This window comes from Rhinatrema bivittatum, chromosome 14, assembly GCF_901001135.1.
Source record: "Rhinatrema bivittatum chromosome 14, aRhiBiv1.1, whole genome shotgun sequence".
NCBI lineage: Eukaryota > Metazoa > Chordata > Amphibia > Gymnophiona > Rhinatrematidae > Rhinatrema > Rhinatrema bivittatum.
In genome coordinates, this window is record NC_042628.1 from 48,712,223 (window position 1) to 48,731,353 (window position 19,131).

The 19,131-nt window shown below is 44.9% G+C and overlaps 1 protein-coding gene across 2 annotated transcripts in view; it reads left to right on the forward strand.

Annotated features, from left to right (window-relative positions):
- Window positions 1–19,131, forward strand: part of LUC7L (LUC7 like) — a 108,868-nt gene that overhangs the window by 8,524 nt on the left and 81,213 nt on the right. For both annotated transcript variants that reach the window (XM_029576183.1, XM_029576184.1), the window contains exon 3: window positions 9,692–9,790. In XM_029576183.1, the coding sequence (XP_029432043.1) occupies window positions 9,692–9,790 (99 nt within the window). The remainder of the gene's footprint in view (window positions 1–9,691; window positions 9,791–19,131) is intronic.

Sequence of the window (19,131 nt, forward strand, 5' to 3'; positions counted from 1 at the left end):
TTTTGGTGTGCCGGTTTTCCCCGCCCTCCCCCGATTTATGATTTTTGACGATAAATTGGGGGAATTTCTATTGTATCGTGACTCTTAACGATTTTTGACGATTTAAAATATATCTGACGATTGTTTTAAATCAAAAAACGATTCACATCCCTATTATCTAGTGAGTCTGTAATCGGTATGAGAATTTGGACGTCATCTGCGTATAAGTAATGAGTTAGATTTAGTTTGGAAAGGAGCTGGCAAAGCGGGAGCAAGTATATGTTGAAAAGAGTTGGCGATAATGAGCATCCTTGTGGGACTCCCAAGGTAGAGCTGATGGGGTGTGACTCTTTATTGTTGATTTTAACCTTATAGAATCTGTTTTGAAGGAACGATCTGAACCAGCTGAGGGCGGTACCTTTGCCGATGTCCGATAGTCGATCTAAGAGTATTGAGTGGTTCACTGTGTCAAATGCCGCTGATAGGTTGAGGAGAATTAGAAGACATGGTTGTTTTTTGTCGAGATTTAGAAGGATGGAGTCTGTTAAGGAAATTAGGAGGGATTCTGTATTACGGGATTTGCGGAAGCCGAATTGTGATGGATAGAGGATTTTGTTGTAGTCCAAGAATTCCGAGAGTTGTTTGTTTACTATTCTTTCCAAGATTTTGGAGATGAACGGAAGGTTTGCTATAGGGCGGAAATTGGCTGGGTTGTCTGGAGATTTGGTTTTTTCAGAAGAGGTTTTAGAATAGCAAGTTTAAAGGGGTCAGGGACTTGGCCTTGTGATAGGGAGCAGTTAATAATCTCTGCAATAGGTTTCGCGATAGCTTCAGGGATGGAGATGAGAAGGTTGGAGGGGATCGCGTCCCATGGGTGTGAAGCTGGTTTGATCTTCAGAACGTTTTCGACCTCTGAGGAGGTAGGCTAGAAGGTTTCCATGTTTGAAGTCAGGTTTATAGAGGTTGTGATGAGGGGTGTAGGAGTAAGGTCTTTCTTATCCTTAAGCGGTGCGATAAGGTTTGAGATTTTTTCCTTGAAGAATGTAGCTAGTTCCGCGGCTTTGTTTGCTGCTTGCTCATCCGGAATGGTTGTGGGGGATGGTTTGGTGAGGGACGAGACAAGAGAAAATAGAGCTCTTGGGTCGAAAATGAAGTGGTGTATTTTCTGAGAAAAGAAATCCTTCTTTGTGCGGAGGATGGAGATCCTGTATTGATGCATAAGAGATTTGAATGCTGTCAGGTTTATTGGTGATGGGTTTTTTCGCCATACGAGTTCTCTGCGTCTGAGTTCTCGCTTGATGTTTTTTAGATCAGGGGTGTACCAAGGTTTTCTGTTGTCTTTGTTTGCTTGTTGGACTTTAGTGGTTAAAGGGCAGGTTAGGTCTGCTATTTTTTTTAGTGATTTTGGACCAAGAGGATGCGGCCGAGTCTTCATCCGAGGTCGAGCTGGTCTAACTCTGACGATAGGTGAATGCTAATGATGTCCGGGTTACACAGTTTTCTGAATTGGACCGTGGTTTTTTGTGTCGATGGGTTGGTGGTTCTTCAACGTAGTGGAGATCAGCTTATGATCCGACCAAGGGATTGTAGAACATTGTGTGAGGAAGGGGAGAGGCTGTCATTGATGAAGATTAGATCCAACGTGTGTCCTGCTTTGTGTGTTGGTTCATTGATGATTTGCTTGAACCCCATGAAGTTAAGCGAGTTGAGAAATGTGTCACAGTTGGCGGAATGCGGCGTCACATCCACATGGAGGTTAAAGTCCCCCAATAAAATGGCCGGAGTGTCTGCGTTCGATTAAAGGGGATGGGTCAGATTCCAGGCATCCTGGGGGGGCATATGTAAGGCCAATTTGAAGGTGAGTGGATTTAAAGACTGCAAATTCTAGAGCTGGAGATGCCTATGAGAACTGAAGCGACAAATTTAGACTTTTATTCGCGGTTAAAAGTAGGCCACCTCCTCTTTTTCTCGGTCTGGGGATGGAGAAGATATCATATGAGTGTAGAGGGAGTTGGTTGATTCGCACTGTGTCTTCAGGCTTTAACCATGTTTCGGTGATGGCACATAGATCTGGTTGGGAATCCATAAGGAAGTCATAGAGGAGGTGAGTTTTTTTCGAGAGGGATTGTGCGTTGAGAAGTGTTAGAGAATAAAGTGAGGCCCAGCAGTTGGTTCAGGGGAGAGATCATGATTGAGATGAGTCTTTTTTGTTGGATGGTCGGTGAAGTAGGCTTTTTTACAGAATTTCTCCTACTATTGTGGATGATCGGAATGGCAAAAGTGCACATACTAGGTCCTTAAGGGGGCTGAAAATAAGGGGCGGAAACAGCTCGGTTGGAGCAAGATTGGCTGGCTTCTGATTAGTTGGCTATCCTTGAGTAGGCTTTTGAAGAAATGGCAATGAATTTGCAGGTAGCTTCGTGTTGTTCCCTGGTGGCTCGCTTTTGCTGCTCTCTCAAGAGCTTGATGAATCAGATGTAAATTCCAGGGCAGTGATAGAACAGCAGCCGCCTTTGTAGCAGATGCGGGCTGAGATTTGGTACGCACTTCGGTGAGAGGGGTGGCTTTGGTAATAGTGGCTAGGAGTTAGCTATGGCTGAGGAATTGGTTGGCCGATACAACCTCAAAGTCTAACCTTACGAAGTTACCTTTTAGAGGCTCGCTCTTATTTGGAAGTGAGCATGGGAAAATGGCCAATAAATGGGATGAGCCCCAGTTGCCAGAGGATAAGAAACGGATGCCGCACTCCTTCAGCATGAGAGTTCGTATTAGAGGATCCAAACATTTTGACCCTACAGAGGAGCAGCTTTTCAGAGGACTGGACCCTTTCTTCCCAGGCAGCCCAGATTGGTCACAGGCACAGGTAGCCTTCCAACTAAGGTGTGCCAACCTTCCTCCAGGATCAGGCGATAGGTCACCTCCCTTTATTTATTTGAGGCAGGCTGCGATCATGACAGATCAGTGGGTGTTGGTGATAAGGGATAGCCATGCACTGGAGTTTCGCAGTGTTCCTCGGAACATATTCATACTGTGTCCCCTGAAACTCTCTGCAGAAGAGACAGGCAGTGGAGGTGACACTGGCAAGACTCCTGAGGCTGCAGGCTGTGATTCCAGTGCCCACTTCTCAAAATAAATACAGACTGATATTCCATTTTTCATGATGCCCAAGGAGGGCTCTCTTCGTCCCTTCCTGAATCTCAAAGGAGTCAACTGAGACTAGTTTTTGCATGGAACCTTGCGCTCAGTGATGATGGTAGTACAGTCGAGGGAGTTCTTGGCTTCTCTGTATCTCTCTGAGGTGTATCTGCATATTCCCATCCGGCTAGAGCATTAACTATTTTTGTAGTTCGCAGTTTTGGGACATCATTATCAGTTTCGAGCTTTACCTTTTTGTTTTGGCCACCGTGCCCAGAACCTTTTCCAAGGTTATAGTGGTGGTGACAGAGTTGAGAAAAGATGGGACCTGGTACACCACATCTGAACGACTGGCTGATTTGGGCCCGTTGAGGACTCTACAGTGGTCAATCATACCGGATGATTCTCCTAGACATCTCTGCCGTATTAGATACCATCAACCACGAAACATTGTTAAACAGACTGGAAGAAATAGGACTATGCGACACCACACACAAATGGTTTAACTCCTACCTCACAGGCAGAGCCTACACAGTAAGAATAAATACTACAGAATCAACCCAAATACCCCTCCCACGGGCTCCTCCCAATCCCCTCCACTAAAACGGTGCACCTGTCCACAGTATGGGAACGCGCCCTATCTGTGGCAGGCCCATCCCTCTGGAATAACTTTCCATCCCATCTCAGAACTGAAACCTCGACCCAAATATTTAAAAAAACCCATCTGAAAACATGGCTCTTCCAAAAAGTCTTCCCTCCAGTGACTTAACCCTTACCCATCATCTACTATCCAGAACATTTCACAGCGCACCTTGGACCTCCAAGAATGCTCTACCTTAACTCACCGATAATGATGAATCTCTAAGGTCGTATGCGATTTCCTCAAGTGTACAACCACCCCACTTTATAAACACGATAACTAATTTATTATGTAATTTTATAGTTATGCTGTAAGTTCTCAGTTATGCTTGTCATTGTATAGTTACAACATCGCGTAACCTCTATTTTTAAGTATTGTAAAAGTTAAGTTATCTTGTAAAAAATTCTTAAGCTTTCCTGTAAAAATAAGAAAACATCTTATTTGAACGCTCCGTTTACCGTAAAACCGATGTGATATCTCGATCGAATGTCGGTATATAAAAATAAATAAATAAGAGACTGGAAGAGAGCTTCCCTATCTCGTGCAAGGTGATCTCCTTGTTGTGGGAGCTTGGTTGGGTTGTGAATCCCGCCAAGAGCAATGAGTATCTCAGTGTTCAGTTCAACATGAAATAGGGTAGGGTGTTCCTGCCGGAAGGCCGTATTCAGAAGCTGATGGCACAGGTACATTTATTGACTAACACAGTATGCCCAACAGTATGGTCCTATCTTCAGGTGCTCAGATTGATGGTGGCATCCCTGAAGGTGGTGCCATAGGCAAGGGTGCATATGCATCCCCTTCAGCACCATCTGCTGTCTCGTTGGAGCCCACAGTCTCAGGACTATTCAATTTGGCTCCTCCTGCCGATGGAGGTCTGCTCTTAACTACAGTTGTGGTTACAAGTAGATCATCTAAGAGGGGATTTCCCTAAGATCACCGGACTGTCTAATACTCACGACAGATCTCAGTCTCCAAGGTTGGGGAGCTCATTGCCAGGAACTGACGGTGCTGGAGTGCAGAGAAGTCTCTCTGGAACTTAAGTTCGCCTGGAAGCCTGTGTGGTCCAGTTGGCATACTTGCAGTTAAGACAGTGCAACAACAGATCAATCATCCATCAGTCAGCAGGGAGGAACCAAGAGCCAGCAAGTGTGGAATAGACAGAAGTGCATCTTCAGGATATATTGGCCTCGTACATTGCAGGAAAAGACAATGTAAGAGCAGACTTTCTCAGCAGACAGTCTGGATCTAGGAGAATAGAAATTGTCAAAGCATTTCAGCTAATAATGGATTGTTGGGGCCTTCCTTTTAAGGACCTAATGGTGAATTCTCACAATACGAAGATTTCTCCATTCTTCAGATGCAGAAGAGATCCAAAGCCCTTGGGCATCAATGCCTTCATGCTGGAGTGGCCAAGCTGCTGTTTGCCTTTCCCCCATGGCCCATGTTAGGCAGAATGATTCGGAGTTAGAATCACAGGGGAATGGTGCTTCTGGTGGTAACAGATTGGCCCAAAAGATCCTGGTTTGCAGACTTGCGAAGACTCCTAGTGGACTCTCCCCTCTGGTTTCCGGACCTGTTCTTCATGAACTCCAAGTCTTATTTTGTCTTATGGTATGGCCATTGAGGGGGCTCAGATGCCGAAGTGTGGATATTCTACTGCTGTGATTGCCACCTTTCCACGAGAAGAAAGTTCTCCACTTCCTTAGCCTATGTGAGGGTTTGGCAAGTGTTTTGAGGCTTGATGTGAAGTTTGAGGGGTTCTTCCTCATTCAGTTAAGATCCCGCTCATTTTGGAATTTTATGCAGGATGGCTTGAGTAAAGAGTTGGCCCTTAGTTCCTTAAAGGTTCAGGTGGTGGCTCTTGCCTGTTTCTGAGGTCAGGTGAATGGTGGGCCTCTGTTGGTTCATCCAGATGTGGCCCGTTTCTTGAAAGGAGTAAAGCATCTTTGTCCTCCTTTACCAGTGTCTTTGTGGAATCTTAATCTAGTTTTTGATTTTTTTAGCAGGGCCTACTTTTCGACAGATATGAAACCTTTCCTTAAGGTTACTGACTTTGAAGACTGTGTTTCTTGTGGCAATTTGTTATGCACATCGAATAAGTGAACTACAGGCCTTGTCTTGCCGGGAGCCGTTTCTATGAGTGACTCTAGGGCGATAGTTGTGTACTGTTCCTTCCTTTTTTGCCAAAAGTGGTCTCTGATTTTCACTTCAATCAGTCTATTTCCCTGTCATCTCTGGACAGGATAAGAGATGCAGAGGAATCTTGCCTGTGATGGCCCTTGGTTATAAAAAGGCATATCTTGAGATATTTAGAGATCCCTGAACCTCTCAGAAAGATGGACCGGCTGTTTATTCTCTATGGTGGGAATAAACAGGGAGAACTGGCGTCGCAGGCTGCAATAGCCCACTGGATTAAGGAGGTAGTCACGGCAAAGTATGTGGTTGCTGAGCATCTGTTGCCTAGTCAGGTTAGGGCTCATTCCACTAGGACTCAAGCAGGGTCAAGGGCAGAAATGATATTGTCCCTCGACCAATCCGTGGCCGACAGTATCTTCACAGATTGAGACAAATCCTCCATAGACTTTTTTGCAACCCAGTACAACACGAAACTGGAGAAGTTTTGCTTTCTCCTTCCCTACCTAGTCAGGACATCCCAAGATGCGTTTCTACTTTCATGATTCAACAGTCTAGTCTATGTGTTCCCACCAATCCCGCTGTTAACCCGAATGATGCAGAAGAACATCCAGGACAGGGCGGAGATGATCCTCATTGCTCCAGCCTGGCCGAAGCAACTGTGGTACGTATATCTTATGCAAATGTCAGTCCAACAGCCCAGAGTGCTGGGTTGCCATCCGGCGCTACTCACACAGGAGGGGGGAATCCTACTACACCCCCTACTCTCAGCACTCCACCTCACGGCTTGAAGATTAAGTGCCAAGTCTTAGAACCATTGTGCCTTCCAACTGCTGTTCAAGATTTCCTCCTCTCTTCGTGAAAAGCCTCCACTTGTCACAATTATTCTTTCAAAAGGTCCCATTATGTCAATTGGTGTCAAACAATCTGTCAACCCATTCGATTGTTCTCCGAAGCTTCTATACATCTACCTCTGTCACCTGTCTTGGACAGGTCTACAGACTTCATCGGTGAGAGTACATCTAAGTGCAATAGCTGCTTGCCGCTGGCTAGTGGAGGGACATTTCATTTCCACACACCCATTAGTATCTTGCTTTATGGAAGTCCTCTTGCATATTTGTCCACTGATACAAAAACCTCCAATTCCATGGGATATTAATGCAGTGCTAACTGCTCTCATGTCCAGTCCCTTCGAACCCCTGGCGACGGCGGGATTGAAATTCCTTACTTGGAAAGTAGTGTTCCTGGTAGCAATCGCATCCGCCTGACAAATTAGTAAACTACAAGCCTTGGTCCACTTCTCACCATTGTCTGCAGTTCTTCCATGACAAGATGTTATTACGACCACACCCTAAATTTATGCCAAAGGGGGGTATCAGCTTTTTGCATCTTTATGATGCTCTTCTACTAATGTTTGTAGAGATTTTATTTATTTATTTAATTTCTTTTCCTATACCGATGCTCAAGACTAGGTCTTATCGTACCGGTTTACAATGTAACTGAGGGGAAACCAATTAACATCAAGGTAGAAAGTAAAGTTACATTAAACAGGGAGCATAAAACCTGGGCAATGGAAGACAGTACAGAGTTTAAACTAAGAAACAATTAGAGAGAGATAAATATATAAATCAACAAAAACTGTAAGATACAAAAACATAGGTTTATCCTAGGCAGTTATTAGCCTGGTATGTCCAGAGGGAGAAGGAAAGGGTGAGGTTGGGTGGGGGGAAGGGATTGGGGAGGGGTGGGGGAGTGAGAGTCAGTGATGGTTGAGGAGATCCTTCAGCGGTAGGCTTCTGCGAAAAGCCAGGTTTTCAATTTCTTTCTGAAAGTTGAATGGCATTGTTCTTGGCCTAAGTCTTGTGGAAGTGAATTCCAATGTAGTGGACCTGCTGTTGAAAGAGCTCGCTTGTGAATAGTGTTGTGGACCGATGATTTGTTGGGGGGGGCCTTGAGCGAACCTTTGTAGGCAGTTCTGATCGGTCTTGCGGAAGTATGTAATTCAAGTGGGAAGGTGAGTTGGAGAGTGGATTGCTGGTAGACTGATTTGTGGATGATGGTGAGAGCCTTGAAAAGTATTCTATATTGGATGGGCAGCCAGTGTAGAATTTTTAGTATTGGTGTGATATGGTCCTTGCGACGAGTGTTTGTAAGGATCCTAGCCGCTGCGTTTTGCAGCATCTGAAGAGGTTTGGTGGACGAAGCGGGCAGACCAAGTAATAGAGCATTACAATAGAGATCCTGGGGAAGGGGGGGTACTGGAGGGATGGGGATGAAAACTGTTAAAAGCTTGGGGTGAGGAGTTTGTACTTACATTCTTCCATTGTTTGTGATATCATATATCTGCCTCAATAAAGAAATTTACAAAAAAAAAAAGTTGTGGCAGTTTCCAAAAGAATCTTAGCTAACTGGTTGACTAACTGTATCCATTACTGCTGTGCTGTGTCTTCCACACCTCTTCCTGTGAAGGTAAAAGCAGACCAGATAAGAGTGACAGCAACCTCTCTGGCACACCTAAAGGATGTACCTAGAATGGATATCTGCAGAGCCGCAATGTGGTTCTCATATGTTCACATTGCATTTTTGCCTAGACAAACTCTTGAGTTGGACAGTTCAGTAGGAAGAGCAGTGTTAACTGGAGTAGAAAGTACCCAGAGCCTGCCACTTAGGTGATCAGTTTGCATGTTACAGTTATAAACACACTGACTGTATCCTCTGTCCGAGTCTTCCTCAAAAGCAGCAACCCTTAGCTTGGAACTCGCCAATCAGCGTGGCTCTTTCACTTGCTTATTGACTAGAAAAAAGCGAGTTTGCTTACCGTAAACAGTGTTTTCCATAAATAGGGTGAATGAGCCATGCAAACCTGTCCACCTCCCTGGCAGTCTCTAGTAACCTTTGGACATAGTCCATAGTCTCTCATACCAACTGTAGATCGTTGATGACTGAGGCACTCGGGCAGGAACACCCGCGCATGGGCAGAGCAAAAACCTCTGCTATAGGAGAAGGTTCTGAACCGTGCTACCGGAGGACGTCTCGCCCCCAATCTGCATGGCTTATTCACTCTATCTACAGATAATGCCGTTTACATTGAACAAACTTGCTTTTATAAGCATAAGTCAGGGGATTTTCTAACATGCACATGACAAGGAAATTACCAATTTTGCTACCAGTTCTCCCAGTCTATCTACAGCTCATGAAGACCCTCCTAGCTCTTCAGCCTGAAGTCCTCCCATTTCATCCAGCCCCCAAGTAAATAGTTTTTTTTTTTTCAGTTTTACAATGTTTACAAACACAATGGATATTGAGCAGGAGTAAATGTACTAAAGTAAGATGCCACATTACATGCATAAATTGCCTATAAAATACCAACTTACTTAAGTGTTGGCCCCCCCTCCCTGGAACAACCCTGACCCATCTCGTTTTTACACACGAATCCTGATCTATGCGTTTATGTTGAGATTTTTGAAATGGCATTTACTCACGTATTTGCTGTTTTTACATGTGCAAATACTGTATTTTACATGGTTAACTCTTGAAAATTCACCTTTGTCTGGCCACAGTGTGACAGTGAAGACTTCATCCTGGACCTACCTAGAAAAGTCTATCTGGGAACGTTAGAAAATGCAAGAGAGAAATGCATTGCTCAGCATGAATTTTATGGGAAAAAAAACCCCCACATTTTTGTTGTTCACTTTCCCTGAGTGGGCATCTTTGAAATACTTTATCTTTCCAGTTATTAATTTCAAAATGTGTCCACTTTCACATCACTTCTATGTATTTATTCTATGCGTCTTTCTCCAACAGCGCTTGGGCTTGAGAGGTTGTCAGAGGATTCACGATATGGCTTTGAGAACTGATTATGAAATTGCCAGTAAAGAACGGGACATGTGTTTTGATCTAGAGGTAAGGAAGTACGGCTGTACTACTATTTTCTGTCTCTGTGGATGGTACACATCTTTGTCTATAACTTTGGAGTCATCTTTGATGCCTCTTTTTCCCTCTCTATGCATATCCAAAACTGCTAAATTGTGTCAATTCTTCAACTATAATACCATCGCTAAAATCTGTCCCTTTCTGAGCTTGCTACCAAAATGTTCATCCACTCCTATCCCGTTTAGACTACTGCAACTTGCTCATTGCTAGCCTCCTACTGAACTGTCTTTTTGCACTGTAATCTGTTCAAAATACAGCTGCATGACCCGATGTACATTCTCTTCTCAGGTTGCTACATTGGCTCCCTGTCCATTTCTGCAAACAGTTCAAGCTTCTCTTTCTTGCCTATAAATGCATTCCCTCTGCAGCTCCTCAGTTTCTCTTTTTTCTCCATACACCCTTCCTTGTACCCTCTGTTTATAGGGCATGTTGCTCTTATCTGTGCCCTTCTCCTACACCGCTAACTCACTACTCTGTGCTTTTCACCTTGCTGTACCATATACCTGAAAGACTGTCATGCTTCATCTATGGCTTTATTCAAATGAACATGAGAAGTGCCATGCAAGGTCAGACCAAGGTCCATCAAGCGCAGCCATCTGTCTCTGTAGTGGCCACCCCTGATTACAAATACACAACAGATCCCCAGTAGTTGATCTATTTCTTGCATTTCATTCCCAGGGATAAGTGCTGGCTTTCCCGATTCTACCTGGCTAATAACTGCTTATGGATTTTTCCTTCAGAAACTTATCCAGTCCTCTTTTTAACTACACTGTGTTAATTGCCTTGACTATGTCCTCTGGCAACAGATTCCATAACTTGATTGTGTGCAGAGTGAAAAATGCTTCCTAGGATTTATTTTAAATCTTCCGGTTGCTAGCTTCATTTTTCTATTTACCAGTTCTATTTCGTCTGTCTCCTTCCCAAGTTAAAAAGCCCTAATCCATTTAGCCTTTCTCTAAAGGAGCTTTTCTATACTCTCATTTTTGTCACCCTTCTCTGTACCTTTTCTATGTCCTGTGTTTGGGGTTTTTTTTGTTTTTGTTTTTTTTTTAGTTGGGGGCAAGCAAACTGTACAAAGGTAATTTAAAAATTCATCTTGTTGAAGCTGTTTTTAAATCCTAAGTACTTCAGTATGATAAATAGGCTTCTTTCAGATACTTTTGTTTTCTAATTAGGTTGTAAGTTCCATGAAGCAGGGACTACCTCTTATGTGTGTCTGTCCAGCGCTGTATATGTCTAGTTTCACTTTAAAAATGATAAATAGTGGTAGTAGTAATGGTTTTTATTCCCATTGGTTTATGTTGTTTTTGAATGGACTTGTTTCTGATCTGAGGGGGCTGGCTTTTAAAGGAAACATAACTTTATGATAACCATAATATAATTAGAATGACTGCCTGCCAAAGCATTTTCTACTAATGTACTATTACATATTTATATAGTGCTGCAAGATGTACATATTGGTGTGCAAATACATGTGAGAGAGTTCCTGTTCTTTGGAGTTTATAATCTAGTCAAGACACACAAAGAAGAGGCTTAAGCGTATGACATAAATATATATATTTTATATAACGCTTGTTCTCAAATGACAGTAGCTTTCCATTCACTTCTGTATACAGTTCAAGCTTCTCTCCCTTATAAGTACATTCACTCCGCATCTCATTATCTACCTATGCACCTCTACTTAAATTCCATTCATTAGGCATGATGTTCCTCTCGGTGCCCTCTTCCTCCATCGCCATATCTCAACTGCACTTTCTACCTTGCTACATAGTTTGCCTGGAGTTGCCTCTCCCCTCTCTGGCCTTATTCAGATGCCACCTAAAACCTCACCCTCTTGAGGTTGCTTTTCAGTCTTAAGCCCCAGCCCTCCCTGTTTAGACTTGTTGATTTTAACCATGATAATCCTCTTATAACAGAAAGAGAGGTAATTGGTGCAAATGAATTTTGAATATAAACTAGTGGCGATAGTGGTTCAGTGGGAATCCTGTGAGGAGCAGGTTGGTGTAGCCTAAGGTGGAAGTAATGAGAGAGTGGATAAGAGTTTTGGTAGGGTGTTCAGAAAGGAAGGCTCATATCTTAGTGATATACAGGCCAGTACAGTGCGCTCCGGTGGCGCGCACTGTTAGACCGTGCTTGGACGTGCGTTTTCGAAGCTCTAGCTTTACCCCTTATTCAGTAAGGGGTAAAGCATCCAATCCCCCCAAACCTAATAGTGCCCGCAACATCCAATCCCCCCCGAACCTAATAGTTCCCGCAACATGCAAATGCATGTTGATGGCCCTATTAGGTATTCCCGCGTGATACAGTAAGTAAAATGTGCAGCCAAGCCGCACACTTTACTTTAAGAAATTAGTGCCTACCCAGAGGTAGGCGTTAATTTCTTCCGGCACCGGGGAAATGCACAGTAAAAACTGCTTTTCTGTGCACCCTCTGGCCCAATAGAGACTGCACATTTCACCAGTATCTTGCATATGCGCAAAGAAATGGAGAGAAGAGTTGAAAATGATCCCAAGTTTGTGGGCTGGCGGGACTGGAAGGGAGACTGTGGAAAGGGGGGAAAAAAGTGAGTTTGGGAGGAAAGATAATTTTTTTTTTTTTTTTTGGAACACCAGGCATGGACTGAATTCTGGTTCCCCAGTACGTACCAGGATCAGGCCAGAGAAGTGGGTTGTGCATTCCTACCAGCAGATGGAGTCAGAACAAAGCTTTGGGCACTGCTATATATACTAGAGTGCCACCTGCAGTCCCTCAGTATTTCTCTGACTCGAGCAGATGGCAGAAATGTACTCCTGCAGTCTTTTAATTTGATTTTTAGTTTTCAGTATAGGTTTTTTTTCTACTTTCCTGACAGTCGCTTCGTGAGGTGTTAGGCACCTTCGTGGGCCATCCCTCAGTGGAAGTCGGGGGTCCAGGGGATTGGTTATCCCTGGCAGGGGTTTCGCCCGCTACGGTCCGCATGTGCAGGCTAGTGGCTCCTGGTTACACCACACGGCCACAGCTGAAGCTGCTCCCTTGATCCCAGCCAGAGCTTTTTGATTAGTAAAGTTTTACAAAAAAAAAAAAAGGTAATACAGACAACAGGAAGAAAGGCTCCGGTCTGAGTGCCTCTGAGGTGAGGAGTCGGTGTGGGGGATCAGGCCCTCGTAGGAGTTTGGAGGAGGCTGTGTCAGCTGCGTTTCCCTTCGGCTCCGGGTTGCTGCAGAAGGGAAAGGATGAGTGTTACCTTTCTTTCTCAGGTCTGTTTGATATCGCAGTGGCGTTTTTTCTTCAGAGTCCGGCTTGAGTGACGGCAGCCTGTCGGCGCGCGCTTTTAATTTTTGACCGCGCTGGGGTTTTGGCTACCTTTTTCCCGTGCCAAGGCTCCGTGTGTAGTGCGGCCTTGGTGATATTTTTTCTCCCTTCCCCTTTGGCCACGTGGCGGCGCGATGGCTGCGATGCAATCGAAATCACCGGCCTGTCGCGTATGTGGCTCGCAGGAGTTGGATTCGGCTCGGCTTTGCCCCAACTGTGCCGAGGAGGCGGGGGACTTGTCCAAAGCAGAGGACTCCGCCTCAGGGGAAGTCTCAGTCCTCCCAGCCTAATTTTGCCGGAGGAAGACCCCCCCCCCCCCCCCCCCGTTTTGGATCCTAGAGGTGTGAGGATTTCCCGGCGGGAGCGAGCGCTGGGCCTCCGGTGGTCTCCCCAGAAGGGGAGGGATCTCCAGAGGGATTCTCAGCGGAGTTTGTTTTACTTATGCACGAGGCCTTTTTGGCTTGTAGGCGCATGGGGGCGAAGAGACCCGGGATTGCGGGGGACATTGATCATCCGCCGGAAAAATGTAATAAAGCCACTGATCCTGGGCATCGCCCAGGGGTTCAGGAACAACCGGGTAAGGTCAGCGTTCAGGGGCCTCAGGGGCCATTATCGGGTGCTGGGTCAGCTCCACCCGCAGGTATGGGGGCCAGTAAGGACTCAGATCAGGCGGACGTGGATACGGATGTCTCCGATGATCCCGATTCAGTGCCAACAGAGGGCGACAATCCCACTGTGGTCCGGTTGTTCGAGAGACTAATTACACCCCCTTATTCCTCAGGTCCTGAAGGTCCTGGGCATTAAGGTGTCTCAGGAGGAGTCGGACAATGAAGGGGTTAATCCCATCCTTGATGATATTCGGGGACCCACAACGTCTTTTCTGCTGCCAAAGAAGGTCCGCAAACTGGTAACCCGAGAGTGGGAAGCTCCGGATGCCCGTCTGAATGTGGACAGAGCAATGGCCAAGATATATCCTCTGTCTTCGGACGTCTTGGATCTTTTGAAGATCCCCAAGGTGGACGCCGAGGTCTCGGCAGTCACTAAGAAGACTACTATTCCAGTCGCTGGGGCAGCCGCCCTTAAGGACATGCAGGACCGTAAGCTGGAGATCCAGTTGCAACGGGCGTTTGAGGTGGTGGTGCTGGGTTTCCAAGCAGCGATATGCGCCAGTTTAATGCAGAGAGCATGCCTGTGTTGGGTCCAGTGCAACACACTCACAAAAACATATAGGTTTCATTGGTCAAATTATTTCATTTATAATATAACCACATGTGCAACAGCCCACATATATTATTTGTAGGACCCACACTCAATGAGTTTGTTTGTCAATCAAACTCATATTTAGGGTTAACAGTCCATTTAATTTATTAATTCTTAATTGTTGACTTATTTTTTTAATTTTTTTTTGTTATTTTTTGAGATTTTTTGTGTTCTGTCTCAGTTTTCATAAAAGCTGACGAACTGAAGCTGACACACTGCAATATTTATCCCAACGCGGGTATATCATTGCAAAAGAGTCAATGGAGCAATAAATATCTTATTTTATTTACGCTTTTTTTTATACAGAAGTACAGCTAGTTGCCTTCACTCCGGTTTACATCATCAACAACCATTACATAGAACAGTGTGTGAACTCAAAAAACGTGAAAAGACATGCGTATTCATTGTTACAAATAATAACACCAAAGTATAACATCTAACAGAATCTGATCTGATGAAAAAGAAAAATCACAAGAAAAGAATGGAAAAATTTTTAGATTTACATTAACTCAAACGACTAAACAAAATTCCTCTATATGATTGAAAGATGTGATCAACATTACACATTATCCAGGGTAGGTTCGTTACACATATTATGTAAATAGGGGGCAAATGGGTGGAATCAAATCTGGGTAGAGCTCAGTGTGTTTTATGTATTCTACAAGATTCTATTAACGTGTTCGTAGTTCTATAAGATATCAAATTGCATACCCGATGCAGGTATGTAATTATATTATATTTGTTGATTGATGTTAGCCAATGCCATCTTTTCGTGTTTGCGTGAATAACCATGTTTTGAGCTCTTTTTTGAAGGATTTGAAGTTGCTTTGAGAGCTCAGGTGTTCTGGTAGAGAGTTCCATAATTTTGGTCCAGCAATAGATATAGCTCTGTTTCTTGTTGTGGATAATTTGGCGACTGGGAGTCAAGGAATGACTAGATTTACTTTACTTGCTGTTTTGGTTGTCCGTTGTGCTCTGTGTATCTGAATGACATTGTCCAGTGCCATGTTATCTACGTTATATATTGCACTGTGTAGTACTGTTAGTATTTTGAATTCAATTCGTTTTTCCACCGGAAGCCAGTGAAGGCTGTTGAGGACAGGGGTGATGTGATCTGATTTCTTTTTGCCAGTCAGTACTCTGGTTGCTGCATTCTGCAGCAATTGTAGTGGTTTTAGGGTCGCTTTGGGTAAACTTAACAGGAGTGAGTTGCAGTAGTCGAGGCTGGTGCAAATTAGGGATTGTAGTACTGTTCTGAATTCTTGGTGGTATAGCATTGGTTTTAGGTGTTTTTAGAAACAATCCCGTACTCATCACAAACTGGATATAGCAATGTAGTTTACCTCTAGTTTACCTTCTTTGTCGGTAAACTAGAGGACGTTTTTGAGAACTTCTGCATACAATACGTAATCAGCATCCAGCATTCTAGCTTATCATACGGCCTGGTTGACTAACTTTTGTATATATCTTCTTTTTGATAGTATGATTGATTTAGAAGTTTTTTTTGCTTCTTTGTTCATTTCATAAACAAGATAGACATTGTGCAACATATTGTCCGTTATTTGAATAATCAGAAATGAGTTTTTCGAGTCCTTGGACTTACGACCTAGTTGAAGACAAGAGATGACGTATGCACTTCCGTGTTTAGGATAAAAAGCCTGAAGGTTCGCCATGTTTGTTGCGAAACGGCGGTACTGAATTCAGACTGCGAGCAAAATAAAATATGTTTATTTAGCCACGGAAGCAAGTTATGCGGGTGGAATGTTGTAGAACTGAAGTTTCTGCAAGATATGGAGTACGGCTTTTGAAGAGTGGCTTTCCCCTGAAGCAGGACCGGGTGGTCCGAAACACGATCGTGTCAGGACTATTTGCTCCAGTAGTACAGATGAGTATTGTTCCACAGATTGGTCTATGATAATTTCCAACATGATTTACATTGCTATATCCAGTTTGTGATGAGTACGGAATTGTTTCTAAAGTATCTCAGATGTTTATTGCTCCATTGACTCTTTTGCAGTGATATACCCATGTTGGGATAAATATTGCAGTGTGTCAGCTTCAGTTCAGCAGCCTTTATGAAAACTTTGAAATAGAACACAAAAAATCTCAAATTTTTTTTAAAAATAAGTCCAACAATTAAGAATTAATAAATTAAATGGCCCGTTAACCCTAAATATGAGTTTGATTGACAAACACCCTGCAAGTCCCTCCCCTCAAGAAGGCCAGACTCACAGCAACAAGAGACCGTGCTCTCTCAATAGCTGGCCCAACTTCCTGGAACTCGCTACCATGCAACCTCCGCATGGAACCATGCCCTTTTAAATTCAGGAAAATGCTAAAGACATGGCTTTTCCACCAGGCATTTCCAGATTAACAACCCTTGCTCTCCCCGCTTACCCCCCTCCCCTTCCCTCAGCTAAATCCCTGGCATTCCCACTAGGTTCCCCTAGAGCAATTATACCTCTCCCCCTCCCTCCACCCCCCCTTCCATGCCTTTTCGCGCAGTTCCATACCATTGTAAATAGTTCTTTCCCTCTAACCTTAGTTGCCCGCACTGTGTGTAGTTCCTCTCTCTCTCAAGCTCCCCATTAGAGCAGCCTTTCTATTGTTTTGTTATCCCCCCTCCCCGTCCCTGTTTATTGTATTTTCTACCTTTTTTGTTACAATGTAAACGGATATGATGTGTATTTTAATGTCGGTATAGAAAAGCTGTTAAATAAAATAAATAAATAAACAAACTCATTGAGTGTGGGTCCTACAAATAATATATGTGGGCTATTGCACATGTGATTATATTATAAATGAAATAATTTGACCAGTGAAACCTATATGTTTTTGTGAGTGTGTTGCATTTTTGCGGTTTTCCGGAATACGTTGGTTATTGGGTGGTTTTTGTGTTGGATCCAGGACACCGGTGCCGGTACTGGCAGTTTTGGAGCATTGAAGTCCGCGCGCTTGGAAGCAGGTATCGCCTACGTGGCGGATGCCCTGTCTGATCTGGTAAGGACCTCTGCCGGGGGATGGTCACCATGGTTGTCAGCTGGTGTCTCCTCTGGCTGAGGAACTGGGCGGAGGATTTGTCGTCTAAATCCCAGTTATGCAATCTTCCCTTTAAGGGCAAGCTCCTGTTTGGAGAGGAGCTGGATCAATTGGTAAAGTTGCTGGTGGAATCCAAGGGCAATCGGTTTCTAGAAGACAGGAAATCGTCCAAAAAGACCTTTCCCCCCAGGTCTCATTTCCAGAACATGCGTCGGTACAGGACTAGTAGATTCTCGATGCTGTCCCCGTCGAAACCAGCTGCGGGACGCCAGCAGTCCTTTCGCGGGGGTCGACATCCTGGCAGGGACTCAGTACACCTGGGTGCGGGAAGCTCCAAATACTCCCAATGAAGGCACAAACACCCATTCCGTCATCAAAACTGTCGGCGGTAGATTGACCAACTTTTACATGGATTACCTCAGACCAGTGAGTGTTGGAGGTCATCAGGGAGGGGTACGCCTTGGAATTCTCATGGCCAGTCCCAGAGGTATTTGTGGAGTCCTGAGTCACCTCGCGCAGCAGATGCAAGGACCCGTGGATCGCCTCGTAACGCCTTCTCGACCTCGAGGCTATTGTCCAAGTTCCAGAGTCACAGCGAGGCAGGGGCCGCTACCCGATTTACTTTGTGGTGCCAAAGAAGGAGGGCACGTTTCGTCCCATTCTCGATCTGCAGAAAGTGAACTGTTGTCTCCGTATCCCTCATTTTCGATGGAAACATTGCAGACAGTAATGATGGCAGCGTGGACAGGGAATTTCTAGCGTCCCTGCATCTCGCAGAAGTGTATCTTCATATCCCCATCTGGCTCAGTCACCAGTGGTTTCTGCGTTTCAAGGTGTTGGGATAACACTTCCAGTTTCAAGCCCTCCCCTTTGGTCTTGCAACGGCTCCTCGAACGTTCACAAAAGTCATGGTGGTAGTGACGACGTTTCTGCGTAAGGAGGGAATATTGGTTCACCCGTACCTGGACGTCTGGTTGATCCGCGCAAAATCACGGGAGGATTGCGTGAGATTGGTACACAGGGTAATGTTCACTTTGCAGTCCCTGGGCTGGGTCATCAATATTCAGAAGAGTCACCTGGTACCCACGCAGGTGTTGACTTATCTCGGAGCCTGATTTGATACCATCCAAGGGAAGGTTTTCCTGACAACGGATCGAATAACGAAGTTACAGGGCCAGATTCACTCACTCCTGAAAGGCATGCTCCCACAGTGTGGCATCATCTTCAAGTCCTGGGATCCATGGCTTCCACGTTGGATTTTAATTCCCTGGGCAATTGCTCACCTTCCCCCTTGCAACGGGTACTTCTGACTCGGTGGAGTCTGGTGTCGGAACAGTTCAAGCTGCCAATGCCCCCTACTTCTGGAGTCCCGGGCCAGTCTGTCATGGTGGCTATCAATCAACAACCTGGAATGGGGGGTACTGTTGGACCCTCCAAATTGGCTGATAATCTCCACTGATGCCAGTCTGTCCGGTTGGGGGGCGGTATGTGCAGGAAGGCCCGCTCAAGGTCAATGGTCGCCGAAGGAAGGCTCGTGGTCCATCAATCGACTCGAGATGAGGGCGGTGCGTCTAGCCGTACAAGCCTTTCTCCCATGGATTCAGGGCGAAATGGTACGAGTCTTCTCTGACAATGCGACAACGCTGGCGTACATCAACCGCCAAGGCGGGATGCGGAGTCCAGTGGTGGCACTCGAAGCGCGACTTCTGTTCGCTTGGGCG